The sequence below is a fragment of the Mesoplodon bidens genome (assembly GCF_964165515.1).
Source record: "Mesoplodon bidens genome assembly, chromosome: 7".
Taxonomy (NCBI): Eukaryota; Metazoa; Chordata; class Mammalia; order Artiodactyla; family Ziphiidae; genus Mesoplodon; species Mesoplodon bidens.
Genome location: NC_138164.1, coordinates 116,348,088 through 116,376,049, shown reverse-complemented (window position 1 = coordinate 116,376,049; position 27,962 = coordinate 116,348,088). Strand labels below are relative to the sequence as shown.

The 27,962-nt window shown below is 55.9% G+C and overlaps 1 protein-coding gene across 2 annotated transcripts in view; it reads left to right on the top strand.

The window, feature by feature from the left end:
• Positions 1–840: 840 nt before the first annotated feature.
• PTDSS2 (phosphatidylserine synthase 2) overlaps positions 841–27,962 on the top strand; it is a 29,591-nt gene continuing 2,469 nt past the window's right edge. Inside the window, exons 1-10 of one of the 2 annotated variants that reach the window (XM_081240164.1) lie at positions 841–1,176; positions 8,207–8,308; positions 15,651–15,733; positions 19,986–20,053; positions 25,664–25,798; positions 26,039–26,089; positions 26,873–26,986; positions 27,109–27,227; positions 27,593–27,707; positions 27,781–27,926. In XM_081240164.1, the coding sequence (XP_081096290.1) occupies positions 995–1,176; positions 8,207–8,308; positions 15,651–15,733; positions 19,986–20,053; positions 25,664–25,798; positions 26,039–26,089; positions 26,873–26,986; positions 27,109–27,227; positions 27,593–27,707; positions 27,781–27,926 (1,115 nt within the window). In that variant the 5' untranslated portion in view covers positions 841–994. The remainder of the gene's footprint in view (positions 1,177–8,206; positions 8,309–15,650; positions 15,734–19,985; positions 20,054–25,663; positions 25,799–26,038; positions 26,090–26,872; positions 26,987–27,108; positions 27,228–27,592; positions 27,708–27,780; positions 27,927–27,962) is intronic. The other variant, XM_081240165.1, reaches the window with a different exon arrangement.

Here is a 27,962-nt window from a genome sequence, read left to right as displayed (position 1 = left end):
CATGTACATATGTTTTCATTTCTTGAGTATATACGAATTGCTGGGTCACATGGTAACTATGTTTCACCCTTTGAGCAGCTGCCGGACTTTTTTTTTTTTTTGGCTGCGTTGGTTCTTCGTTGCTGCGCGCAGGCTTTCTCTAGTAGCGGCAAGTGTCTTCACTGCGGTGAGCAGGATTCTCCTTGTGGTGGCTTCTCGTTGCGGAGCACAAGCTCTGGGCTCGCGGGCTCGCGGGTTTCAGTAGTTGTAGCTCGCGGGCTCTAGAGCGCAGCCTCAGTAGTTGTGGCACATGGGCTTAGTTGCTCTGCGGCATGTGGGATCTTCCCAGACCAGGGCTTGAACCCGGGTCCCCTGCATTGGCAGGCGGATTCTTAACCACTGTGCCACCAGGCAAGTCCTGCCGGACTTTTTCAAATGGGTCAGAGCTAAATGTTTTTGCTGGGGGCTCTGTCTACATTAATAATTTGAGTCAACCAAGATCAGCATGTCTACTGCTTTCTTAAGAACTACTCTCTGGCCCTGAAGAGGACTCTACAGGCTAGAGTCTGGAGCTCCCAATGGAGACTGGGGAGAACACGCCTGGGCTCAGGGTATTGGGAAACGGGGGAGTGCTGGTGGCGCGCCGGGGGGGCAGGCCGCGGGGGAGGAGGGTCTGGGGCAGCCCGGGCGCCCCAGCAGTACAGGGAAACCTCGCGCTTCCCGCAACTTTGCCGCGCTGGTTACCTAGCAACCAGGCGGCATCCCTCCCAGCAAGCACTGCTTCTAACGCACGACATTGGGGACTACGAATCCCAGCATGCCTCGCGCCCAGGCGCTCGGACTACAAGTCCCACAATGCACCGCCCGCCCTTTTCTTGCCGCCCCCCGCCTCTGCTCTCCGGAGACCCTGCGGAGCGAGCGCCGCGACCCCTTCCCGGCGCTCTTCGCGCGGTCTCGCGGTGACTCTGGTGCGTGGGGTCAAGGCGAGGGGCAGAGCTGCTGGGGTCGGGGCGTCATGCGGAGGGGTGAGCGCAAGGGCGCCGAGGGGCCGCGGCCGGGGTCCCCTGTGCCCGTGGGCAAGGCCTCGCTGGAGGAGCCGCTGGACGGCGCGGCTACGGGCCGAGCGAGCGGGCCGGCCGCTGGCCGCCGCAGCACCGAGTCAGAAGTCTACGACGACGGCACCAACACCTTCTTCTGGTGAGGGACGGTGGTTCGCTTCAGTGCCGGCTGGGGTCGCGAGGGGCGTGGCCACGTCGTGCGGGTTGGGGGTGCCCGCAGGACCCCGGGACCGGCCCCTTGCCGCTGCAGCCCCGACCCGGACTCCCTGGTGGTCCAGCCCCTCATCTCTGACCCCTGCCCCCTATCCTGGGAGGACTTGGCTCCGAAGGCACCTCAGAAAGGCTTTTCCTGCCCTCCCTGTCCACAGTCCCCCGCTGCCCTCCGTCGTGATCCCTTTCGCTGACGGTGCTGATTCCGTGTGAAATGATCGTCTCCTCCCCCGGCACGTGGCGGTAATATCGACACCTTACTCCGTGCCAGGGGCTGAGCGAACTAGTGTAGAGGAAGGCTCTTCCTCTCTTTAGTGGCTCCTCGCCAGGTCAGCCCTTTGACCCCTGTGCAGCTCGGTCCCGGCCAAGCCTCGGGGTCAGGCTGTCCTCTAGTCTCCCTTCGCGGGGGTCAGGGAGGGAGGGACCGCCAGGAGCAGAGTTGGAAGAGTTCATGATGTTGCTTTAGGCCGAGTTGGGCACTTCTGCGTTTGAGGGTCCAGGAAAGCAGTCTTGGACCAACAGGTCCCAGGTGTGGCTCGTGCACCTGATGGCTCAGTGACCTTGGGCTACCCTTCGCCAGTCTGAGCATCTCTTTCCTTGCTTCTTAGGGGCACAAACCCCATACGCTAGAAAGTGTGCTTCTTGGGAGGAGGGCTGTGGCCGTTCTATGCTACTCAGTTCACGGCCACCTAAAGTTGTATCCCGTGGTAGGCCCTGGGGACATTTGTGGCTTTGGTGCGAAGAGAGCTCATGGGAGAGACAGACATGTAGGCAGCAAGGATGCCATGTGGAAGCAGCTCCTCAGATAGGGAGCCTGGGACCGCAGAGAAAATGCGAGCAGGAAAGGAGGAGAGCCTGACGGAGCCACTGGACAGTCGGCGAGGTACGGCACAGCTGGAAACCTTGGGAGGTGCACGTGGGGCCACTGGTGTCTTGCTTGTATCTGACTCGGGAGAGACAGGGAAGCGGATGTGGTGGGGGAGGCATCCCTGCATCTAACGAGGTCGGGATCTTCCCTGTGGGTGTGGGCAGCTGCTGCTGGGGGTGGCCACCCAGCCTTGCTCTGGGAAGATACTGTGCTCCAGTGGCCTGGAGCCAGGGGGAGAGGGGTGGGGTGCCCTCCTCGGCGGGGGTGTGGCCCCAGAGCTAGAGACATTCTGTGAGTGGACCAGGCGTCTCCTGCTCGGGGGACAGGACCCCTTCAGACTTCAGGACAGAGGGCACCGTCCTCCGAAAGCCCAGCTGGTTACCACAGGAGGGAGACTGAGGTTCTGGAGTGGTGCCCAGGCTTGCTTTCCTTTCCCATTCGTTCAGTGCATACTTTGGGGGTGCCAGTTGCTGTTCTAGGGGATACAACAGAGAACTAAACAAGAAACTTAGGTTCTGGCACAAGACTGGAGCCTCAGAAGGCTCAGCATGTTGGCCAAGGGGGTGCTGAGCAGTGCTCACAGAAACCAGAGGGTTACGAGGGCACGTGCGGGTTTCTTTAGAAGCACAGAGCAGCGGCCCGCGGGTCCCTGCCCATGGGGACACAGAAAGGCCTGCTGTAGCTGCGCTCACTTGTGGGGAGGCCTGATGGAGCCAGGAAGGCTCCAAGGAGGGCGCGCCGCGGGGCTGCCAGTTCCCGGTACTGGCCTCCTGGGCCTCCTGGGCGGGTGTCTGCAGCCTCCGCACCGCAGGTGTGTGGGGTGCTGGTGTGTGTGGTTGTTGCTGCGTCCCGGGCCTCTGCCCTCACCTGTGCAGGGGAAGAAGCTTCACGTTTCCTCAAGGCAGGTAACCAGATGCTCACCTGGCGAGAATGACTTATTTTTACTTGCAGGGCCCAGCCACTTACCTTCTTCTGAGTCTCTCATCATTGACTTGCTGTGCTGGGATTTTAAAAACTCTTTATTTTGAGTTTTAGGGAATTTTATTAATGGATGTTACCAAAAAATTAACATAAAGACTAAAAAGTATGTATTTGTGGAAACGCCTATATGTTCCAAAATTACTTGGAAGAACTCTTGCATGTTCAAAACCTTGTTTTTACAGTTTTCGTTTCCAAAGGAGCCTGGGCTTCTTGGGGGCCATGTATGAGGATTGTGAGTTTCTTTGTTATTACTTGTCAGCCACAGAGTATGGAATTAGGAGTCAGCCGTGGAGCCCAAGGCTGGGCTGCCCCAAACTGGACCTTGGGGAGGGGGCAAGAGGACCGCTGGGGTCTGCGGTGGCACAGACACCACCTCTTCTGCCAGTCGTGGTTGTCTTCATTGGTGAACGCCTGGTGGAAACGTTCAGGACGGCAGACACAGCGCAAAGATGCGGCAGCTCGATTTTTCTGAAAATTGTTCTGGACGCTCTTGGAGACCTAGTGCCCCGACGGGTGCTTCTGGACATAGCCACCTATAGGTGGAAGATAGGTGAATCGCTGTTGGGTCACCACGCTTCGAGTCAGCGACAAGATGGATGGTTGTAACATTTTGGAAATGCTCACTGCATGCTCGCATCTTACAGCATTGAGCGTTTGGTGAGCGCGGGCTCTGCCATCAGCAACACGTCTCACAGTAGCTGTGAGAATCTGCGGGGCAGATCTGAGACGCCCCATGTTCCTCAGTCAGTGTGGGTTGGGGTTTGCCAGCTTCGCCCACATCAGGGCAGCATGACTTGCCAGCTGGTGCCTTTTTGGTCCTGCTGGTCAGCAGGCCAGGAGGTTTGGTGGCCCCAGGTGCCTCTCGCAGGCCTGGGACAGGCCTTCTGGTCCTGACGTTCCCTGGCCGAGCCGCTGCTGTGCACTCAGTCTCACAGCCACATCTTCGCACCGTCTCTGATTGGTCTGGCAGTCTGCCTCCCTGCCCGCTCAGCATGTGAGTACGGTCATCTCTAGACAGGGGCCGACAACTGGGTATTTTCCGCTCGCCTTGGCAGGGAGCCTGCTGTCTTCATGCCCTCACCCTGGCCCAGTGGCTGGAGTCACAGGATTTACGGCCGATCTCTCCCTGTGCCTGGATCCCCCACGTCATCTATTAGTCACTCAACCAAACGGTGCATTTGTCTTCCTGGGCACTGGGAACTAGGAGCAAGAGGTCGTTGCCCAGCTCTGGCATCCGAGAGGGACACAGAGTCTTCCCCTGCTGTCCTGCGCCACCGACCTGTCGTTTTTATCACGTCTCTGTGGCCACAGCGAACATGCAGAGCTTTTCCAGCCCCAGCATCCTCGCTTTGCCACATCAAGTCCATCTCAGTACGTCTGGCCTCTCCCCTTGGGCTCTGGTGGCCCCCGTCACACAGTGTTCATGAGGACAGTACCTGACCTGCCCAGCCTTCCCATCTCAGCAGCTCCGTCTTCCTTCCTGCCCACGTAGTTTCCTTCTAGTCTTACTTCCCTTCTGTCTAGAGACCTTCCTGGAGTGAGTGATTCTTTTAGAGCAGGTCTGCCGGCACCGGATCCTTCACTTCGTCCTCCATCCACGCATGTTTAGTTCACCTTCGTTCCTCAAGGATGTTTTTGCTGGACATGGGATCCTGGTTTAACGTTTCTTTTCTTTCACTGCTTTACAAATTTTGTCCCACTTCCTCTGGCCTCCATGGTTTCTGAGGAGAAATCTGAGCTCAGACTTGGTGTTTGAGCTGAAAAGAAGCCTGGTGAGGAGTCTGTGCTGCAGCGGCTGAAAAGCAGGGACCTTTGGGACCAATTCTAACATCTTGATTTCTGACTTTATTCCTGTTTTTTGCTTTTTTCCTCTGAAAATGCTCACCAGGGTAGGCATGACCGTGACCCTGGGGCAGGCAGTGGGCATTCTGGAGCTCAGGGGACTGGACCTGCCTGCCTGCCTGCCTGCCGGCCTGCCTGCCGAGGGTGCTGTCCCGTGGCTCCGCCCACGGCCCAGCAGGCACGTCTACACAGGCCTGGAGCTGAACCCAGCCGGCCCTGAGCGGTTCTGCTCAGTCACGCTCAGCCGGCTTGGGCTCCACATCCCGTCCAGAGTGTCAGCTGTACCTTCTGGGCAGATCCAGGCCAGCCACTCCCAGCATCTCCTGCCCGCCCTGGAGTGTCGCGAGGCAGCCCCATCTGCTCTCGGCTCTGCAGCGGCTCTTGCCCCACCGACGTGAGTCCGGGCCTCCCAGGGCAGGACCCCCTCCTCCAGCCATGGTGGCCCCTCAGCCCTTTGCTCTCGCGTTGCTGGCCTGGACCTGCGTCCCCAGGTGTCCTGCGTGAGGCCCTCCCTAATTCTGCACCCCACCCCACCCCGTTCCATTGTCCCCATGCCCAGACCTCTGTGTGTCTTGCTGTGTTGGAACGACAGCTCAGGGAGACAGGATTGGGGTTTGTTGGCACCTGGTAGCTGCTCTGTGCCGCTTAGTGTCTGGGTCACTCAGGCCCACTGGCCCTGGGTCTCATCACCTCACGGCAAGGGTTTATGAGGTGATACAGGTGGGCTAGAGGCATCCTGAGCAGGGCTCAGACCCCAGACCCTCATCACCGAGCTGCATGACCCTGACACTGCCATTTACAGCTCTGACCAGCCTCAGGGGCCAAGGTGACAGAGAGGCCCATGCCTTATCGTTGTCACCCTCGTAATCCAGATGCCCTCGGTCCCTGGTGGGTTCTCAGTGACTCTTGTTCTCCCTGCTAAAATCTGATGTCCCCTCCGGGGCGGGAAGGTTGGGCCATGTCCTAGACCCAGGAGAGGCAGCTGGGTCCCTCTGTGTGTAGGTGTTGGCTAATGTCCGGCAGAGGATCAGTTTCTGGGTCACCACATCCGGAGAACCTTAGGAGTGAAGGTCTAAAGTAGGACCTTATAATGTAGTCTGTGTGCTGTAATTATTCCACAGATCTCTCGGGCACTGAAATGTTTACTCTACAGAGTTCAGCGGAAAGGCTGAGATTTTCCTGAAGTTCCCTCATGGCCTAGGACTCAAATGTGAATATATTAATATTGAATTGTATAAAAATAGTTAAAATAGGAGTTTGGTTCACTTCTAATAGTTTTAAATGCCAGTATTGTGAAATATGGCAAAAGAATGTGCTCTCTGCTTTCTTTACTTGGAGCTAACTTATCTGAACATGACTTTTTGTTCTTGTTTTCACAAAGAAAATAAAACTTAAGTGAAGGGCGTGACACCTGAATAGATGGAGAGATATTCCGCGTCTTGTGGGTGGGGAACTCTCATCTCGTTGTGACTCATCGGTTCTTCCTGGGCTAATTTATAAATTCAGTGCAGTTCCAATTAGAATCCTACTAGAATTATTTGTGGCAGCTGTCAGACTGATGTCACAGTTAAGATGGGAGAGTAAATATGCAAGAATAATCAGGATGGAGAAGAGGGCTGGTCTGCCGGATGTCGGGATGGGCTCTAGCTATGGTCCAGGTCTCTAGCGCCAGCCTAATCTCATGCAGCCCCACTCCTGCTTTTTAGAAAATTACTTGAATCAAGGGACGATTGCTTTCCATGACACACACCCACTTGAGGGTCCGTATCCACACTCCAGTGCCTTGCACATGGTGCCCACCACTGGGGTAGGGATGCAGGACATTCCCTCATCCTGGAAGCTGCTGCCCCAGCACCTCCCCTGCCAATCTGCCATCCATGCTCTATCGCCACCTCCTGTGAGTCTTGTCGGTGGAAACAGACAGCGGGTTGCTTTCATGCCTGGCTGTCAGCATGGGGTTAACGTCGACATACAAGTCTTTGAATGGACATATGCTTTCATTTTTCACAAGTAAACACTTGGCAGGAATGGCTGGCTTGGGTGGTAGACTCTGTTTAACTTTGTACAAAACTGGGAAGCTTCTTCAAAGCGGCTGCACCCTTTTGCGGCCCCACCTGGAATGTGTGAGTGTTGGTGGCTCCGCGTCCTCGTGAGGACCCTTCCTCAAAGGCACTTGTGCCGTCTGTGGTCCCGTCCCAGGGGGTCCCGTCCCAGGGGCGGGCACTGCTGACTGCCGTGCTGCATGTCTGCTCCCACGGCGACCAGGGATGCTGCACGTCTTTTCGTGTGGTACTGGCCATTTGTTGATCTTTTTCTTTGAAGTGTGTGTTCAATCTTTTGTTCGTATTTCGGGAGATCGTCTTTATCGTTGAGTTGTAAGAGCTCTTTATGTGTTCTGGGTACAAAGGCCTTTGTCGGGTGTATGTGTCATCAATGTTTTCTCCCGGCTGGTGGCTGGCTTTTTCGTTTCTTCACTGCGTGTTTCACGGAGTTTTGACGGGAGGCCAGTACTGGGCTCGATGCTTTTCGCGTGTTTGTTCACTCGTCTTCAGGGTGCCCTTCAAGGCTGGAGGTGCCCTCGTTTAGAAAAGCAGGGCTGCATCGTCTGTCCACGGACACGGAAGCTGGGCCTCTGGCCCCTCTGCAGGTAGTTGTTCAGGCAGAGGGGCCCGGGCGGGTATGTGACTGGGCGGCGTGCGGTCTGGTGCTGGTTCCAGGAGAGGCCGCCCGCTGCCTGCCGAGCGCCGCCCCTTTCCCACATCGGAGCTCTGGAGGCCCAGCCAGGGTGGGCAGGCGGAAGCGGGGAGCCCACGTCTCATCCCCACCGGGCAGCCGTCCCTCTGCCCGGTCTTCTGGGCAGGCGGCCGTGGCTGGCCCGCGCCCTTCTCGCTCCGGCCCTGGGGCCTCTCTCTGCCGCCAGTGCTCCGCTGTCATCCCGGCGAATCTCTCAGCCATGGGCACTTCATGAATCACGAGGTTGGTCTCGGGGCGATCTTGCTCGGTGCCTGGAGCCCACTTAACCGGCTGCCTGGTCCCTCTGAACCAGAGCCGCCTGCCCGGGACGCCTCGAGCCAATGCGCTGTCCGCTCTCCCTGCCCGAACGGGCCGCCGCGCCGGCACAGGACTGTCTGGGAGTCACACAGCCATAGCTGGCACTCTGGGGATTTTGAGCTGGAGGTCGAGGGCCGAGCTCGCTCCTCTGGCGGCCCGTCGCGCCGCGGTCCCACGCGTGCTTTCCGTGCACCGACGCGGGCTGTTTGCGTTGCAGGCGGGCCCACACCCTGAGCGTGCTCTTCATCCTCACCTGCGTGCTGGGCTACGTGACGCTGCTGGAAGAGACACCGCGGGACACGGCCTACAACACCAAGAGGTACCGGCCCGGCCCAGCCTCGCTCCACGCGGCTGGTGGGGTCCCTGGGTGCTGTGTGGCACTTTCAGCCCCTCTTCTGCCCGTCCCCATCCCTGGGATCGACAGCATGGCTGCCGTGGGACCTGCTGCTCATGCTGCATTTGCGCGCGAGAAACCGGAAGGTGCTGTGGCGGCTCCAGGGAGGGGTTTAAAGGGGTTCAGGTCAGTTCCGCCGGGGCGGCTTCCCCACACATCCCACCCTCAGCACCCCAGGCCCCACCTGAGTGTGCCGCAGGCCAGCTCAGTTCTGACACCGTCCCAGGCAGCGCCAGGCCCCACGGTCCCGGTCCGGCCAGACTGCATCCCCTCCCCACTTAGACTCCAGTCGCAAGAGCGGTCATCACCTGCCGGGCTGTAAACCATAGGTTCCCACCGCCTCCTCCTTGGGTGCAGTTAATTTGCTAGGGCGGCTCACAGAACTCAGAGAAGCATTTTACTTATTTATTATCAAAGGTTTATCATAGAAAGATGGCGGAACAGCTAGATGGGAGAGACGCATAGGGCAAGGTGTGGGGATGGGATGCAGAGCGTCCACGCGGTCACCAGCCTGGAGGCTCTGAACCCCCGTGCTGCTGGGGTTTAGGGAGGCCCTCCTCACATGGCGTGATTGATTAAATCACTGGCCACTAACGATTGACTTAATCTTTACCCCTCCCCAGGGGTCTGGGGGTAGGACGGAGAGTTCCAGCCCTCCAGTTGTCTGCTAGGCCCCCTTGCAACCGGCTCCCATCCGTGGTGGGGTCCAAAAGTCACCTCGTTAACATAACAAAAGATACCTTTGTAGCCCTCAGCGCTTGGGCAATACCAGGGGTTTTAGGAGCTCTGGCCAGAAACAGATGAAGACCAAATACGTATTTCTTGCTATAAATCACAATATCATAGTGACCGTGAATTTGAGTGTCTGGGCTCTTTGTGAGGCCAGGGGTGGTTCCCATCAGCTAGCACCATTCTTCTACACTCTGTTGATTAGAAGACTTTTTGAAAGTTTTAAACTGGCTTTAGGAGTCTGGGGGTCCATCTCATCCTGCAGGGCAGGAAGTGGGTAGACTGTCTTTCCAGCATTATCTCCAGAAATAGACTAGCTGGTAGGTTTGTGTCCTTTGCCTGAATCCCATGGATTCTGGGGCCAGTCTTAGAAGTGCGTGGGGAAAACTAGCTGGTTTCAGAACTCGTTTCTGTGCATTTTCTACGCTGGACGGACTCACCTCTCCCTCTCTGGTGCCACGAAGCCCCCGTTGCTGTTCTGATCCTGGGGCCCAGGCTCCACCTGCTCTGGTGGGACCTCTAGAGGAGGCCAGGAAGGGACAGGGGTGGCAGGAGACCGTTGATCAGCTTTGGGTGGTGGGCTGGGCTCGTACACCTTCACCCAGGGGTCTCACTCTCCGCCTGGACTGTGGTGTAGACGCCTGGGTCCAGGACACCAGGAGGTGTGTGTCACCCTCCCCTGTAAGGCGCAGGCCTCCCGCCCGGCCTGCCCAGCCCTGCCCAGCCCCGTGTGATCACACCGCAGGCCTGGCAGCAGGGGTCGCGGAGCCCAGAGCAGAGGAGGGAGCTGGGCTGCTCTTTGGGCCCCTCTGGGTGGGTCTCTGAGGGGGACGCTGGGCCTGTGGACCTGGAGACGGAGCCCCACGTCTGCCTCAAGGGGGTTTCCAGCTGGAACTTGGCCTTTCCTGTGCATTTGTTTGCCAGCACGTGGTTATGGAGGGTTTGCAGCGTCTGCTGGGCACAGCCAGGCAGGGAGAACCAAAAAGTAGAGCTTGGTCACACTGAAGAGGTGTCCCCATGTGGCTGTGAAGTTGGGCTAGAGATGAGCAGTTATGACGTCACAGGGCAAGACTAGTCACGAGGCAAGAGCGGCGCCCCCCCCAGCAAGAGTGGGCCCACGCGCTGCGTCCCGGACGCCGCCCGAGGCAGGGGTTGGGTCTCACTCACCAGACGCCTGCCAGGCGAGTCACAAAGACTTGCTGCCCCGGGCCCTGCCCTGTGCCCAGGGGCTCAGACCCCCAACGTCGAGGGGGCTTGTTGGCCTCGTCCGGGACAGCAGCTGTGGACCCGAGTGGGTGCTTCCCCACCTCTTCTTCCTGCACTGGCCTTTCTCCTGAGCTGTTTCTGCCCAAGAGAGGTTGGCACAGTGAGCCAGAAGGTGCCACCAAGAGGGACACCTGGGTCCTCTCCCTGGGGTCCCCTGTGTGATTTCATTGAAGGCGGGGCTGGGGGAAGGCAGGTGGGTGGGAATTCGAGGGCCCTAGGCACTGCTCTGCCCTGAAGTTCTGTGCTCTGGGGACACAGGACATCGTAGCCACCATCTCTGGCCCTCTCGGCCCACTGCAGGGGCACAGAGGAGCTGCTCTCCTGGCCCTGTACGGCTGCTGGTGGTGCCTGGAGCCTACTCCTAGGAGCCTGGAGCCCCACACTCACCTGTCTGAGGCTCTGCGGCTTCTTCCAGGGACAGTCGCATACGCGTGTGGGTTCATTTCTGCTGAGTCCACTCTCACCCCCGTGGACCCCAGAGGGGCCCACAGCCTGCCCCCCACGTCAGCACATCTGCCTGGGCTGTGATGAGGTCCCCCACCCCCGGTCTCGGGAGGCCGCTGGGGCTGCTGATTTTTATTATGTCAGCTTTTGATGCTCTCAGGGGTAGGTTTTGTATATGTAAAATACTTCTCAAAGGTTACGCTTATTTTTTTTTAATTAATATTTACATTGTTAAAAATCTAGGAAATTGGTTCGTTTCCCTTAAGCTTTCAGTTTCATCTTGTGTGTCATTGTGGATCTAACAAGTTCTGTCACTTTAAGGGAGTAGATTTTTCTTCCTAGGCCAACTTTATTGTTGTGTCATTTAATATAACATGCACGTAATTAAAACGTATGGCTCATCTACGTGCCACAACTAGGTGGAGGCACACGCTGAGTTTCCTCTGAGGGCTGCGGTCAGTCTGCACTGCTGGCCACAGGCCACCACCGATCCGTCCCCACAGGCCCTTCTTGCCTGTTGTACAGTCTCACCCAGCGTGCGCCCTTCTGTCTGGCCCCTCCCACTCGGCATGATGGTTTTGTGACACCCACGTTGCCGTGTCTGTCAGCGGTCATCCTGGTCCATTGCCACGGGGTGGTCCACCGTGTGGACACGCCACAGTTCCTTGATCCATTATCTGTTGGTGACATTGGGATGTTTACGTATATATACACATATGCATGTGTAAATGTGTAAATAAATCAATACATGTACAATATAAACATATTTTGCATATTTGTAATGTGTAGAAATATAATGTATTCACAATACTGAAAAACAGAGGCAGAGGACTGACGCTGCCTGGCTTCAAGCCTGACCATAAAGCTGTGCAGTGGTGGTCAGGACAGTGGTGCTGGCAGCAGGCTGGACAAGTAGAGAGCCCAGAAGTAGCCCCACACAAAGAGGAGCAAAGGCAAGTCAGTGGAGAAAGGAGAATTTTCAACAAAATAATCTAGATACAGACCTTACACTTTTCACAATAATGAATTCGAAATGGATTATAGACCTAAATATAAAATAGAAAACTATAAAACTTCTTAAAGAAAACGTGGGAGAAAATCTGGTGACCTTGATTGAGTTTGACGATGCCGGTTTTTTTTGGCCTCACCATGAGGCGCGTGGGATCTTAGTTCCCCGACCAGCGATCGAACCCGCGCTCCCTGCAGTGGAAGTGTGGAGTCTTAACCACTGGACTGCCAGGGAAGTCCCAATGACTTTTTAGATAGAACACCAAAAGCATGATCCATAGAAGAAAAAACTGATAAGTCGGACTTGATTAAAATTAAAAACTTCTGCTCTGCAAAACATACTGCTGAGACAAAGAAAAGACAAGCCACAGGCTGGTGGGAAATATTTGCCAAATACACATCTGATGAAGTATCTGTATGCACTGTGCAAAGAACTCTTGAAGCTCAGCGGTAGGAAAACCAGCAGCACAGTTACAAACCGGGCAGAAGGTCTGGACAGACACCAAAGAGGACACAGGTGCGTGAAAGGACGCGCTCAGCACCATGCATCAGCTTGGAGAGGAGACGCTACTACACACCTGCTCGAGTGACCAGGATTGAAAACACGGCAACACCGGGCGCTGGCGAGGATCTGAGCAACAGGAGCTCTCATCCATCACCGGCAGGAACATGAACGGGGCAGCCGCTTTGGAAGATGGTTGGAGACTCTCTCAGAGAACTAAACATAATCCAGCAGCTGTGTGCCTTGGTAGTTACCCAGAGGAGCTGAAAACTTAAGTCCACACCAAAACATGGACATTTGTAGCAGCTTTGTTCACAATCACCAAAACTTGGAAGCCACCAAAATGTCCTTAGTGGGTGAGTGGGTAAACAAACTGGTACCTTCATGCAATGGAATATCATTAAGTAATAAACAGAAATGAGCTATCAAGCCATGGAGACAGAGACGAAGCTTAAATGCATATTGTTGAGGGAAAGAAGCCAGCCTGAAAAGGCTACATACTGTATGAGTCCAACGCTGTGACATTCTGGAAAAGGCAAAACTATGTGATGGTAGAAAGATCAGTGGTTTCCCAGGGCAGGCGGGGAATGAATAGATGGAGTGTGAGATTTGTTTAGGCTCTTGAAACTGTTCTGTTGATATTGTAATGGTGAATGCAGGACCCTGTGTGTTTGTCAAAACCCATAGGACTGAACAACACAAAGAGTAAACATAAGTATGCAAATCTTAAAAATCATTTAGGGGCTTCCCTGGTGGTGCAGTGGTTAAGAATCCTCCTGCCAATGCAGGGGACAGGGGTTCGAGCCCTGGTCCGGGAAGATCACACATGCCGCGGAGCAACTAAGCCTGTGTGCCACAACTTCTGAGCCTGCGCTCTAGAGCCCGCGAGCCACAACTACTGAAGCCTGCGCGCCTAGAACCCGTGCCCTGCAGCAAGAGAAGCCACTGCAATGAGAAGCCCACGTACCACAACGAAGAGTAGCCCCCGCTCGCCGCAACTAGAGAAAGCGTTCGTGCAGCAACGAAGACCCAATGCAGCCAAAAATTAAAAAAAAAAAAAAATAGTCGTTTAAGAGGTGGAGGACCCCAGGAAGGAATGCAGACTGTGACAGGAGAACATACAAAAGGTGCTGACCTGAGTCACTTTGGAAACAAGTGGGGTCTGTAGGCCTGAAGGCAAGGGACATGCACACAGCACTGGGCTCTAGTGGTGAAGTTGTTTCCCATGGGGCATGGGTCAACAACCGTGTCCCTGCTGTACACGTACGCTGGTATTGAACAGGAAAGTACACGGATGGTGGGGGCCGGGAGTCTCACCCCGGAGGAGTGGGAGGTTACAGGCGACCAAGGGGAGAATGATCCGTGGATAACAGATGCTGGTTGGAGACATCAGTGAGAACTCACGTTCGTTTAATGTAGAGACAGGTGGTTACACACAGAAATACTTGTACCGTGTGTGTATGCAAGGTTGGCACACACGTATCTTGTTGATCTGTCGGCCGAGAGGGCCCAGAGGCAAGGAGCACACGGGCCCCCAGATCTTGGTTCCTAAGAGCATTTGTTCTCCAGTAAAGGAACCAGGCTCCCTGGACAAATGGCCAGTTGCAGGGCTGGGACAGGGAACCCCCAAGATGGGCCTGGAGCGTCTTCTAGCACCAGAAAGGAGGGAGGTGCTCAGAAACAACAATACAAACCTCCACAAAGATGGGGCGTGTCAGAACAGTACAGGAGCCAAATGAAAGCTCCTTGCGGCCAAAGCTGGAATAATTTGAGCAGCGAAATCAATCAAGTATTGAATTATAACCCAGCGTGTAACGTAGGTACCCACACATCTGGGCTGAGTAAGACATGACCGAACACATTAGTGAATCGGGGAGTAGAGACAAACCTCCTGCACAGAAGGTTTCCCATCAGGTTGCAGAGCTGCTCCCTGCCAGCTGTGCGGTGGTGGGTGGGTGGGGGGGCTCCCTCCCTAAGGTGAGGCGTGGAGGGGACCCGACAGACACACCTCTGCCAGGGGGTCCGGGTCAGCACCAACAATCAGAATCGTGTTGATGGCGTATACCCTTGATTTGATGTGAAGATGGTCCTTAACATCTGTGATCTCACTTCCAAAAATCCTACAGCCCTGATCTAATAAAAAAGACAGCCTTCATTAAGGGGCATTCCACAAAATACCTGGCCAGTGTTCCTCAAAACAGGGCCAGTCTGAGAACCTGTCCCAGGCCAGAGGAGCCTAAGGAGACTTGAGGACTGTCATGTGGGGCCCTGGATGGGGTCCTGGAATAGGAAAAGGACTTTAGATAGAAAGTAAAGAAATCTGAAGGAAAAATCTGTGGACTTCAGTTACTGTATCAGTGTTGGTTCACTGACGGTGACAGCTGTCCCACGCTCACAGAGTGTGGGAAATTCTGTACTATCTTTGTAACTTTTCTGTTCTAAAATTAAAAGATTATTTTAAAGTGTAATTTATTTGCTTTCCTCTAAAAGTCCTTCTGGGTGACAGATTTTCCCACATCATCCCTTTGGGGCGGGAGGGTATCTAGCGGCCCTTTCACCAGACCCTGGAAGGGTGACCGTTGCCCCCAGGGCAGCCTCGCCTGCACCCCACCCCACCGCTGAGTGCCAGAGACAGGGCTTTACGTCCTCAGACCTGCTCCTGGGGACAGCGGCCTCGGGCGTCCCGTGAGAAGTGTGTCCGTGCACAGCAGCTTCATGTGCAGTCACCCAGGCCTGCGAACGCGAGACTGTGAACCCTTGTGGCATGACACTCCCCCATGGGCGGGGTGAGCTGGGCCCGCCTTGCTCCTCCGTCGTGGGCAGGGGTGCCGTTTGTGTCTGCATGGCTTTCACTCTGTCTCCTGGTGGGTTCCTGCTGGGACTGGATACGGTGGCCCCACAGGACGAAAGAGCTACTAGCGGGGCCCCAGCCTTGTTGGAGCGGGAAGCCGTTTGATCCTAATAATACCTTTCCATCTCAGGGTTTTAGTGAGCTCTGGATCATCCTGTATGGAATTTTAGGGGTTTTTTGTTTGTGTGTTTTTAACGTGCCACACGTCTTAGTGATGTGGCTCTTGACGGTACACATGACCCAGCCCAGTGACAGGGCCTTCTCCCCGGGGTGGTGCTGCCCCTGGGGCCAGGGCGGCAGTGCTGGGCCGCCAGCCTCTCTGCGGCCGAGCCTTGGCTCTGCCCTAACAGGGTCAGGGGCCATCCCCGTGGTGGGCGCCCGGGGGTCCCTCCCACCTCCCGCCGGGGAGGAGCCGACCGGAGCTTGGCGCTTCCGCACACTGAGGGCTGTTTGTTCTTTATTTGCAGAGGTATTGTGGCCAGTATTTTGGTTTTCTTATGTTTTGGAGTCACACAAGCTAAAGACGGGCCATTTTCCAGACCTCATCCAGGTAACTTGCCATTTCTTTCTCCGTGTGTGCCCGTGTGGCCCTGCTGTTCTGAGGGTCGCTCTGTGTCTGTGCTGCTGCGTGTGAGTGTCCCGTCCCCTCTGGGGCCCCTCCTGGCTGGCCGGCTTCACTGCCACCTCGAAGCCCCTCCTCTTTGGGCGCTAGCCCCCGGGGACCCTCCCCCGCCCCCGCTCCTCCCCCATCCCTGCCCTCTCTGTGCTAGTCACGGGGGTCTCCCTGCAGGCGGAGGCGCCCAGGGCCGTCCAGTGCGCTTGGCGTGGCCTCGAGCTGGTGGTTGTGCCCCCTGCTGTTGGGGGGCTCACAGGGCGCCATTCGCAGCCCCCCGCCGGAGTCGTGGGGCCTTCTGGCAACCCCTGGGACGTCCCCTCACAGCTGGAGGGGCCCCAGCCTGTCCGGGCTCCAGCCTCCCCGAGGGGCCGGCTCCGGGGCAGGGGTGGTCAGTTTTCCTGAAGGGTCTCAATTTAGTAACAAGTTTCTGTCTCAGTAAGGGTGTGTATTTATCGTAGAAAATTTGGAAAATACAAAAAGTATTTTTAAATAAAAATAAAAACCACTCACGAAAATAACCACCGTTAAGATTTAATGCATGTGTATGTGTGTATACGTACACAGGTGTAAAAACAAGAAGTTGGCATCATACTGTATGTGTGGTTTTGTATCAGGCAGTATTCACCTCAGGCTTAACACATGCACATCCTTGTTAATTTTTCATTTGAGAACTGGATTTTTGATGGTTCCTTGTTTATCATCATTTGTTATCATCATTTGAATGTACTACAGTTTACTTAACCAGTCCTGTATGATTGCATACTTGGGGGTTTCCAATTTCGTGGCAATAAACCAGGCTGTAGTGAATTTCCACGTGTACACCTTTGTGTACCTGTCTGATTATCCATGGGACCAAAGGTCCAGGGGAAGTAGCAGATGAAGGGCATGAGCATTTGGGGCTCCTGATGGGTGCTACCCAGTTGCCCCCTAGAAGGGGCGGATCTGCCCAGGGGCCAGCGAGCCGGGGGTTGTGAGCGAGACCCCCGGGGGCTCTGCCCCCTTAATGCCTGGTGGGGACGCTGGTGCTGGGTGAAGCCTGTGTGGTCCCTGCCCCCGGGGCAGCGTGAGCTTCCTGAGCCGAGGGGCACGGCCCCCACTGGGGGTTGGGGAGGGGCTGCAGGACCTTCTCCACCGTCTCCACTGGTGTGGGCCCGTCCAGTCTTGCCTCAGAAGGGCGTGGACTCTTAACGAGAGCAACGGAAAAGTGAGCTGAAGTGTCAGAACCACCAGAGTCACAGTGAGAAACCAGGTGTGTTCAGTGCTCGTCCGACAGACTTGGAAGGGAGAACAGGAGCTGCCAGAAACTCCCCAGAGGCTGTCGGTGGGTGAGGGCGCAGCGAAGTTCTCGTGGGCACCCGGCACTGGACGAAGCCGCGAGCAGGACAGACGGGGCCCTGCCCGCGTCATCCCGGGGCTTCAGCTTCAGGAAAGCTCCGTCTGCGGCTCTGAGCGGTGTGAGTGTCAGGCCGGAGCCCCTCTGGAGCGAGCAGTGCCGCAGTTTCTGAGCTGACGTTCTGAGCGTGGCTCTGCCTTTCCTTAGTTTGGTTGCTGTGCGCACACCCTGTTTCTCTGCCAGTCTCGGCTTAGTTCACGTGGGGACCTGCCCCAGAGCACCATCCAGATGGCTTGTTCACCTGGTAGTGGCAGGAAGTCCTCAGCCTCTCAAATCAGGTTACGTGTGCACACTGGCAGGAACGGACTCCACAAAGGAGGTGCCCTGGGGTCTCTGCGTGCCTCCCGCCCTCCTCTGGGCCCAGCTCAGGTAGCCACTGGGGGAGCAGACAGCCGACCTGTGTGGGGCGTTGCTTTATTTGGAAATGAGTTGGCTGCAGCTCCAGCTGGGGCTGCCACTGAAGGGGCCCCTTTGCCTCGTGAGCGGCTCCCTGCAGAAGCTGGAGTAGACAAGGCCGTTGCAGGTGCTGCCGAGGTGGCCGGAGTTGGTGCTCGGGAAGAAGATACGGGTGCGGGTCTGGGAGCGGGGCAGCCCGTGACCAGGAGCCTCCGGGGTGGCTCGCGGAGAGCCGTAGCTGCGGCGGGGTGTGGGGACCCTGGCCGTGGGGAGGGACGAGGGCCCACTGGCCACTTGTGGGGGGCAGGCCTGGGTCCTGGTGGGCTCTACAGGGTGCTAGTAGTGGGGAGTCTGAGCCGAGTGGGGGTGGCCGGGGGAGGGACAGCACAGCCTTCATGGGAGGAGGTGCCCGTCCCCGCAGCTGGGGCAGCCACACTCGGCCGCCCCAAATCCCTGCTCCACAGCCCTCGACCTGCTGCTGCAGCCTCGAACCAGGGAGAATTTTCCAGATTTTTCCTGTCTTCAGGGGCACGAAGAATACGTCTGTCACCTCGGCTGTTTACGTCCGTTGTCTCGGAACATGTTAGCCCACCTTCCCAAGAACTCAACCACGTTTGTATTTCCTGCCCGTGCGAGGTTGGATTCTCGTCAGTCTCCGGGGCGGTTTTTCCCCCGGCAAATGGGTTAGGCCCAAGCCCTAAGGGTGCCAGGCTGGCCCCAGAGCCTGGCGTGTGCACAGTTCTCACCCTCTTCTGGCACAACAGGCCCCACACCCCTCCCACTCACCTGCCCGGCTGCCTGTACCCTGGGTCCCCACCGAAGCGGGGGCGGGAGAGCGTGTGGCGCTGTCCCAGATGACCTGGAATAGCTGTGGAACAGCCGCGGCCAAACCTTGTGTCTCTAGTTTGTGAGCATGGCTTATTTTTTTAATTCAAGGTAAATTAGCTTTTAAAAGTAGGCGGGTGGGTTTTTTTTTTTCTTTACAGACATAAGCATAGGGGAAGCAGATATCTTATTATTTATTTATTTTATTTTATTTATTATTTATTTGTTTGTTTATTTTTTAGCTGCATTGGGTCTTCGTTGCTGTGCACGGGCTTTCTCTACTTGCGGCGAGCAGGGGCTACTCTTCGTTGCGGCGCGCGGGCTTCTCGTTGCGGAGCACGGGCTCTAGGCGCGCAGGCTTCAGTAGTTGTGGTCTGCGCGCTTCAGTAGTTGCAGCATGTGGGCTCAGTATTTGTGGCGCGTGGGCTCTGGGGCGGGCGGGCTTCCGTAGTTGTGGCTCGTGGGCTCTAGAGCACAGCCTCAGTAGTTGTGGCACACGGGCTCAGTTGCTCTGCGGCATGTGGGATCTTCCTGGACCAGGGATCAAACCCATGTCCCCTGCATTGGCAGGCAGATTCTTTACCACTGCGCCACCAGGGAATTCCCCTTAGGCATTTATTAAACAGGATTCTAAAGATTCTTGGAAGATAGAAGTTACCGCTGGCTTTTAGGACAGTTCTAGACCTCCCCCTTCCTGTTATCTCATGCCCCAGGGACTTGAGAGTATGGAAAGCAGATGGTGAGAGAGAGGAGTCCCGGCCAGTGAAAGGGGTTCTGAGGGACACGTTCGTTCTTTTTGCCAGCTTTATTGAGATAAGCTTGACACGTAACGTAAGTTGAAGGTGTGCTGTGTGACGGTTTGATACACGTGTGTTGCAAACTCCAGTACGGTTAGCTAACCCCTCTGTCATCTCATGTAATCTCAACTTTTTTGTTTTTATGGTGCGAACATTTAAGATCAACTCTCTCAGCAACGTTAAAGTATATAATATAGAACCGCCAAGTGTACTCCCCGGAGGGACAGAAGTGCTGACTGGAACTTAAGACACTTTCCTAAAACAAATCATCATCCCAGGAATTCAGAGATGGTTTAATGTTGGGAAATGTGTTAATTTCATTCATCACATTAACACTAAAGAAAAAAATTGATCCTCGTAAATGCAGAAGAATAAAGTTTTGTACTCATTCATGATAGAAACACAGCATACTCGAATTAAAAGGTTCTCAACGTGACGAAAGGTATCCACCAAAACCCTGCAAACTTACTTAATGCTGAAGGTTAGAAGCATCCCTAAGAAACACAAGGCAAGGATGTTTGCTGTCACTGCTCGTATCCGGTGGTTTGCGGGCCTTCTGTGCTGCGGGAAAGATTAGGGACGGGAATGGAAGAGAAGGGAGGAAGAACAGTCAGAGAGAAACTGCTCAGCCCTGAGTTAGATCTTGCTTCTGAAGTCTCTACCAGGGACCTGAGGGCCCCGAGCAGAGGCCGTGCGTGAGGGAGCTGTGTGGGGCGGGGCCGCGGGCCGCAGGGCGGCGCCCCCTGATGCCTCTGTGTTCTCTGTGTCTGTACAGCCTACTGGAGGTTTTGGCTCTGCGTCAGTGTGGTCTACGAGCTGGTGCTCATCTTTATCCTCTTCCAGGTAAGCGGGTCTGTTGGTTGGGTGAACTGTGAAAGTGGAGGTGGCACAGAATGCTCTGCGCATCGGCCCCCAGGGCTCTGGTAGGAGGCTGGACCCCACCCGAAGGGGGCAGGGGCTGTAGGGGTGGGAAGGCGCCAGCCATCGCCTGCGGCAGAGTCTCTGTTCTCAGCGGGCCTGGACCTCTGGGCGCAGCTGCCACGTGGCCGGGGGACGATGGGTTCAGACGTGGACGCCCGGCGGGTGCTCCAGATCTGAGCAGGGCTGAGCCCTCGCAGGGGGCACACCTGACCCCACAGCACAGGCGCTCTGAGTGTGGGCAGTGGGCCCGGGACCAGTCCCCATGGGCCTTGTTTCTGGTTTTGCAGGTGACCAGCTGTGGCTTTGTGTGTTTTTCTCCCTTCTGGCACACGTTCTGCAAGGGGGTTGGGGTGGAGGTTGGAAACTTAGCTCCTCAGTAAATCTTGGATCAGGATTTGTTGCCGCTAACGTCTGCCTGATTAATACTCCTGTTCTGCTGGACTTATCGGCTCGCCTTTGAGGGTGGTCTTCAGGATTCACAATCTCAAAACAGTCAGCGACAGCTGAGTGATTTATCATCGCGTGGGAAGGTTTGCATTTCGGGTAGGCGTGCAGGGCTGGGAGCTGTAACACCTGTTTGTGTTTGTGTGGACACCACAGTTAGGCACAGAGCCCCAGGCCCCCTCGGGTGCCACGTCCGTGGCCCTGGCCTCGCAGTGGCCTCGCAGCTGCCATCTGTCCCTGCATCACCACCACTTGTCTCTTGGAAAGTCTCGTGTGAGTGGAGTTGTGCAGAGCGTGGCCTTCACTGCCTCTGAAACTCAGCCAAGCCGTGCGCACCTACAGCCGGTCCTCTTCACCGTGGATGGGGTTCCTGGTGGAGGGACGCCATCTGTCCATACACTGGGGTTGTGTCTGGTTTGGGGCAGATGTGCGTGGAGCTGCTCTGAGCCTCAGGTACAGGCTCTTGTGTAGACCTGAGCTTTCATTTCGTGCGGATGAACACTCAGGAGGGACTCCTGCGTCGTAGGTGAGGTGTCTCACTCCCGGGGCAGCTGTGTCCCGCCCGCACCCTCTCTCATCCTTGGCGGTACTTGCCATCACCAGGATCTTTCATTTTAGCCAGTGTCTTATGGATTTCATTGCATTTCTAGAGTGGCTGATGATGCTGACCAACTTCTCCTGCATTTACGAGCCATGAAACGAACATCCTCCTCGGTGAAGTGTTTATTTTTTGCCCTTTTTAAAAATCGGGTGGTTTGTTTTTGTAGTGTTGAGTTATGACAGCTTTTTATATTGTCCTGGTTACAAGGTCCTTTGCTGGATATGCTGGGCCTTCGTTGTTTAACAGTGGCGGTCCTTATGTCTTTTCTTTTTGTGTTTTTGATGTCATATCTAATACTTCTTTGTCCAACACCAATATATTAAGATTTTCTCCTATACTTTCTTTTAAAACCTACCTGGTTTTATATTTTACACTGAGATTGCTTATTCATGTTGATTTCTTTTTACATTTTGTTTTGGAACGATTGTAGATTCACAGGAAGTTGTGAACAAATTGTACAGGTAGGTCCTGTGTTCCTTCACCCAGGTCCTCAATATTTTGCACAAATGTAGGACAGCATGTGTACCTGAAACTAACAGAATATTGTAAGTCAACTATACTTTAATTAAAAAAAAATATATATATATATATAAGACAGTATCAAACCAGGAAATTGATATCAGTGCACTCCACAGAGTTTGTCACAGTTCAGTTTTACAGCATGTGTGCACACACACGTGTGTATGTAGAATACTGTGCAGTTTTTTTGGTTTTATTGCAGTGTATTTAATTAAAAGTATTTTTTAACTACAGTAAAATACACATAACATAAAATTTACCATCTCAGTCATCTCTAGGTGCACAGGGCGGGGCACGAAGCACATTCACATGGTCGTGTTACCTTCCCCACCATCATCCCCAGAACGTTCCGTCTTCCCAAATGGACACTCTGTCCCCATGAAACACTCACCCTCTCCCCTCCCCCAGCCCTGGGCCCCACCATCTACTTTTCTGTCTCTGTGGATGTGACTCCTCCAGGGACCTCATGTGGGTGGAATCAGACAGGTTTTGTCCTTCTGTGACTGGATTATTTCACTGAGCGTAATGTCCTCAGGGTTCACCCTGTGTAGCCTGTGTCAAGTTCCTTCCTTTTTAAGGCTGAGTAATGTTCCACTGTGTGTTTAAACCACATTTTGTGTATCCACTCAAATGGATGGACACTGGGGTTGCCTCCACCTTTTGGTGCCTGTGGACGTGGGCGTGTGAGTACCTGTTCCAGTCCCTGCTTTCCATTCCTTTGAGGACACGCCTACAAGTGGGATTGCTGAGTAATTCTGTTTAACCTTTAGAGGAGCTGCCAGACTATTCTCCACAGCGGCTGTACGCATTTTACAGTCCCTCCAGCAGTGCACAGGCTTCCAATTTCTCCATATTCTCACCAACACTTGTTATTTTCCTTTTTGGGGGGGGCAGGGTGGTGAAGTGGTAAAATATCTCGTGGTTTTCCTTTTTTTTTTTTTTAATAAATTTATTTATTTATTTTTGGCTGCATTGCGTCTTTGTTGCTGTGAGCAGGCTTTCTCTGGTTGTGGCGAGCAGGGGCTACTCTTCGTTGTGGTCCGCGGGCTTCTCATTGCCCTGGCTTCTCTTGCTGCGGAGCATGGGCTCTAGGCACGCAGGCTCAGTATTTGTGGCATGTGGGCTCAGTAGTTGTTACTCGCGGGCTCTAGAGTGCAGGCTCAGTAGTTGTGGCGCACGGGCCCAGCCACTCTGCGGCATGTGGGATCTTCCCGGACCGGGGCTCGAATCCGTGTCCCCTACGTTGGCAGGTGGACTCTTACTCGCTGCGCCACCAGGAAGTTCCTCTCCTGCGGTTTTGATTGCGTTTCCCTGATTGCTGGTGATGCTGAACATCTGCTCATGTGCTTGTTGGATGTTTGTGTGTCTTTTTGGGAGACCAGCTTTTGTTCTGATTGATTTTTTTAAATGGTTCATGTTTTGTTTTATTTATTTAAAATAAACTTTTTAAGACACATTTACAGGATTGTGAAGTTAGTGCGGAGAGTTTCTTCACCCGGGGTCTCCTGTTATGAACATCTTACACTAATATGACACATTTGTTACAATTAATCATTATTAACTAAAGCCCACACTTTCTCTCAGGTTTTCCCCTCCTCTGCAGCACAGGACCCCCTCCCCTTACGTGGGTCTTTCATTTCTCTCAGCGACATTTTGTGGTTTTCGGAGTATATGTCTTGCACTTCCTTTGTTAAATGTATTCCTAAGTACCTCACTCTTTCTGATGCTGTCCTGAGTGGGACTGTCTTGATTTCGTGTTGGTCTGCGGGTCCCTGGCATCTGGAAACGCAGCCTGTTGCTCTGTCGGTCTGGGTCCTCTGTGCCTGCTCATTCGTTCCCACAGCTCTGCTGCTGTTCAGGGGGTTCCTGAGGGGGTCTCTGTGCAGGAATAGGGGGAGTTCACTTCTTCCTTTCCAACCTGAGTGTCTGTCCGTCCGTCTCTGGCCTCACACCGTCCCCCACTTCTTAGCAGGGAGCCCTCAGCCCTCACCAGATGCCCCTTGTCAGTGGAGGAAGCTCCACTCTTCCTAATTTGTTGAGTGTTTTTTTCATGAGAGGGTATTAGATTTTGTTGGTTGGATGCTTTTTCTGCATCAAGTGAGATGATCATGTGGTTTTTTCCCTTTATTAACATGATGTTTTGTGTTGATTCATTTTCTCATTTTGAACCAGCTTAGCATTCCTGGGATAAAGCCCACTTGGTCGTGGTGTATGACCTTTTGTATATACTGCTGGATTCACTTTGCTAGTATTCTGTTGAGGATTGTTGCATCCATATTCATAAGAGACACTCTCTGTAGTTTGCCTGGAATGTCTTTTTCTGATTTTGGTATCAGGGTTGCTGGGGGTTTGTCTGGTGTTTCTGTCGTGATTTGACACATGATTCTGACCATCGGTGCTGACCCCGACCCCCTGGCAGAGGTGTGTCTGTCGGGTCCCCTCCATGCCTCGCCCTCGGGAGGGAGGCCCCCCTGCGCAGCGGGGCGGAGAGCAGCTCCATAATCCGATGGGAAACCTTCTGTGTGGGAGGTTTGTCTCTTCTCCCTGACTCAATAATGTGATCAGTCATTTCTTACATCAGCGCAGACTCGTGGGTAGGTATCTGCGTTACACTTCGGGTTTCAGTTCAGTACTTAATTCATTGCTCAAGTTGTTCCAGCCTTGGCTGCTGGGAGCTTTCCCATACCCCACGTACGTGGGTTCTTGGTGTTTTGTTTTGTGTTTCTGAGCACTTCCCTCCTTTCTGGTGCTAGAAGACATTCCAGGCCCATCTTGGGGGTTCCCTGCCCCAGCCCTGAAATCTGCCATTTCTCCAGGGAGCCTGGTTCCTTTACTGGAGAACGAATGCTCTTAGGAACCAAGATCTGGGCGCTCTCGGCCGGCAGCGCGGAGCCCTGTGGGTCCTGACCACTGAGTCTGCAGATTTATAAATGGCCGGTTCTGGGAGGCCCCCCGCCCAGGCTGCTGTCCTCTCCCAGAGCCATGTCACGAGGGGTCAGTCGGCCCCCCTGGCCTTTGCTGGAGTGGAGGTTCATGGTCTGGCCCTCTGGGCTTGGGTGGCAAGCTCTCAGCTGGGACCGGAGCTGACTTCCTTGGGTCACGTCAGCCCTCAGATGCCCTGAGACGGAGACTTGTTACAGTGCTGTTTTTCACTTCTCTGAGGGTTGAGTGTCCAGGGATCTGAGCCCCTACTGACCTGGCTCTGGAGCAGAGCCCGTGGGGCCATCCTGACTCAGGAACACAGCGGTGTCGGGTTCTGCCCTGCTGTCTGGCCCTCAGATCCCGTGTTACCAGGGCACACGTTGTGGGGGAGGGTTTCAGTTGTTCGTGGTGTCACCTCAGTCATGTGACAAGATGCAGGTCTGAGTGTCATCTGTCCACACACACCACGGACCGCGTCTCGGCACCCCAGCCTAGAGCCTCTTCCCCGCTGTGCCCTTTCGCTGGTACTCAGGGCAGGAGCGAGGGGACAGGGTCCTGATGACGGGTGTCCCAGGGTGCCTCCTGTGGACCAGAGGCCCCAGCTGGCGGCCAGCGGGGACCTGGAGGGAGGAATGGGGGGGGTCCTCTTCTGCCAGGGTACGCCCCCGAAAGCCCACTTTGTGCCAAGGCTGGAGGACTGTTTGGCTAACGTTGGTGTCTGGGAGAGGCTTTCTGGGCACTGCGTGAAGAAGCGTGTCCCACAGTGCTGTTCCTCGGTGTGGGGTCTGGACCCCGAACCGGACGTAGGGAGGAGAGGTGGGGAGACTGGTGATCTGAGCGCCCTCCCACGGGAGGTGCCCCTGCGACGCCACATGGCATGGTCCTGGGGTCCCATGGGGGCGTGAGGACGTCCTCAGACTTGGGACATCCCCGCTCTGCCCGGCCCGAAGTGGGGGTGATGCTGAGACAGTGCTTCCCCTCGCGGTTGGCAGGTGCTGTCTGCGCACCCCAAACCCCGCCCCACTGACATGCCGCCGCCCTTGCAGACCGTCCAGGACGGCCGCCAGTTTCTGAAGTACGTTGACCCCAGGTTGGGGGTCCCGCTGCCGGAGAGGGACTACGGGGGAAACTGCCTCATCTATGATGCAGACAACAAGACCGACCCCTTCCACAACGTCTGGGTAGGTGCCCGGAGGGGGCTGGCTGGCCTCATGACGTGGGGGCCCCACCACCTCCCACGCGTGAAGCTCGGCGCTGCCCCAGGCATGGATGTTTCTGGGACCCGAGTCACTCTGGACTGTATGGGGTGAGGGTACCAGGGGCCATGCCACCCACACGCAGGGATGCCTCTGGCTGCGGCGGGGCCCCTTCCCAGCTCACGACAGTGGACCGAGCGCGAGGCCTGCCTCTGTGCCCCACAGGACAAGCTGGATGGCTTTGTGCCCGCACACTTCATCGGCTGGTACCTGAAGGTAGGCACCTCCTCGTTGGGCGGGGTACCTGGTTTTGGAGCCGCCCTGAACTCTGGGCCGTTTTCCAGCCGTGCGGTGGGTTGCGGCCGCGGTGCAGGACAGGCGGGCTGCCGAGCTGGGGGCCCTGACCCAACCTTGCGTGTCCTGGGCGTTGCGGTGGCCGCCGGAGAGCAAAGGGGAGAGACCCACGGGGGGCCCCTGGCCCCCATCCCACCCAGCCCTGGGCACCCTCAGGTCTGGACACACGAGTCGTCGACATACCTGCAAGTTGCCTCAAAGTCTTTTTTTTAAAAATAAATTTATTTATTTTATTTATTTATTTTTGGCTGCATTGGGTCTTCGTTGCTGCACACGGGCTTTCTCCATTTGTGGCGAGTGGGGGCTGCTCTTCGTTGCGGTGCGCGGGCTTCTTGTTGCGGTAGCTTCTCTTGTTGCGGAGCACGGGCTCTAGGCACGCGGGCTTCAGTAGTTGTGGCTCGCGGGCTCAGTAGTTGTGGCTCGCGGGCTCTAGAGCACAGGCTCAGTAGCTGTGGCACACGGGCTTAGTTGCTCCGCGGCATGTGGGATCTTCCCGGACCAGGGCTCGAACCCATGTCCCCTGCGTTGGCAGGCAGATTCTTAACCACTGCGCCACCAGGGAAGCCCTCAAAGTCTTAACTTGGGGCGGCCAGAGCCACAGCTGCCCTGCCGCCGCGCCCCACCTGAGGGCAGTGGGGCGGGGGTAGGGGGTGGGATGTCCTTGGGGGATCCCGCGCCGGGGGCTGACGCCCTGGCGGCCCGCAGACCCTGATGATCCGTGACTGGTGGATGTGCACAATCGTGAGCGTGATGTTTGAGTTCCTGGAATACAGCCTGGAGCATCAACTGCCCAACTTCAGCGAGTGCTGGTGGGACCACGTAAGTGCCGCCCTCTGCGTCCCGGCCGGCCACAACGTGGGGGCAGCAGGCGGCATGGGGTCCCCTCAGCCAGGGCCGTTCGACCTGGGGACCCGTGGCACCCACCTCCCTCCCGCCCCCAGTGGATCATGGACGTGCTCGTCTGCAACGGGCTGGGCATCTACTGCGGCATGAAGACCCTCGAGTGGCTGTCCCTAAAGACGTACAAGTGGCAGGGCCTCTGGAACATCCCAACCTACAAGTACGTCTGGAGAGCCGCCCTGCTCCGCGCAGGCCTTGACCCCAGTGTGGGGCCTGCAGGGCCGCCCCCGCCCCGAGGTCCTTTCGTGAGGTGCTACAGGCGAGGATCTTGCCTCTGTAAACTCCACCCAGGATGTGACCCTGGGTGCTGCCCTCGTGGCGGCCGGGACGTCAGCCCGTCCCCATCCAGCCCGCTCCTCTTACTCCCTGCTGGCCCTTCTCGGGATCGTCCCTTCCCAGCCACCTCCCTCTGTGAAGAAGTAGAGAGTCCAGGAAAAGACCTGGGGGGCCGGGGGCTGGGCGGCACGGGCCGGGGGCGAGTGTGCCCAGCGGGCGTTGCCCTGGGCTGACGGGCCGCGGTTCCAGGGGCAAGATGAAGAGGATCGTCTTCCAGTTCACGCCCTACAGCTGGGTCCGCTTCGAGTGGAAGCCGGCCTCCAGCCTGCGCCGCTGGCTGGCCGTGTGTGGCATCATCCTGGTGGTAAGGCCTATTGCCTCCTGCACGCCCCCGCCCCTCCCTGCCCCGGGCGCCCTCCACCCTCCTCTGCCCCCAGTTTCTCTTGGCAGAGCTGAACACCTTCTACCTGAAGTTCGTGCTGTGGATGCCCCCTGAGCACTACCTGGTCCTCCTGCGGCTAGTCTTCTTCGTCAACGTGGGCGGCGTGGCCATGCGGGAGATCTACGACTTCATGGACGACCCGTGAGGGCCAGGGCGGGGCCTGGGCCGTGGAGGGGG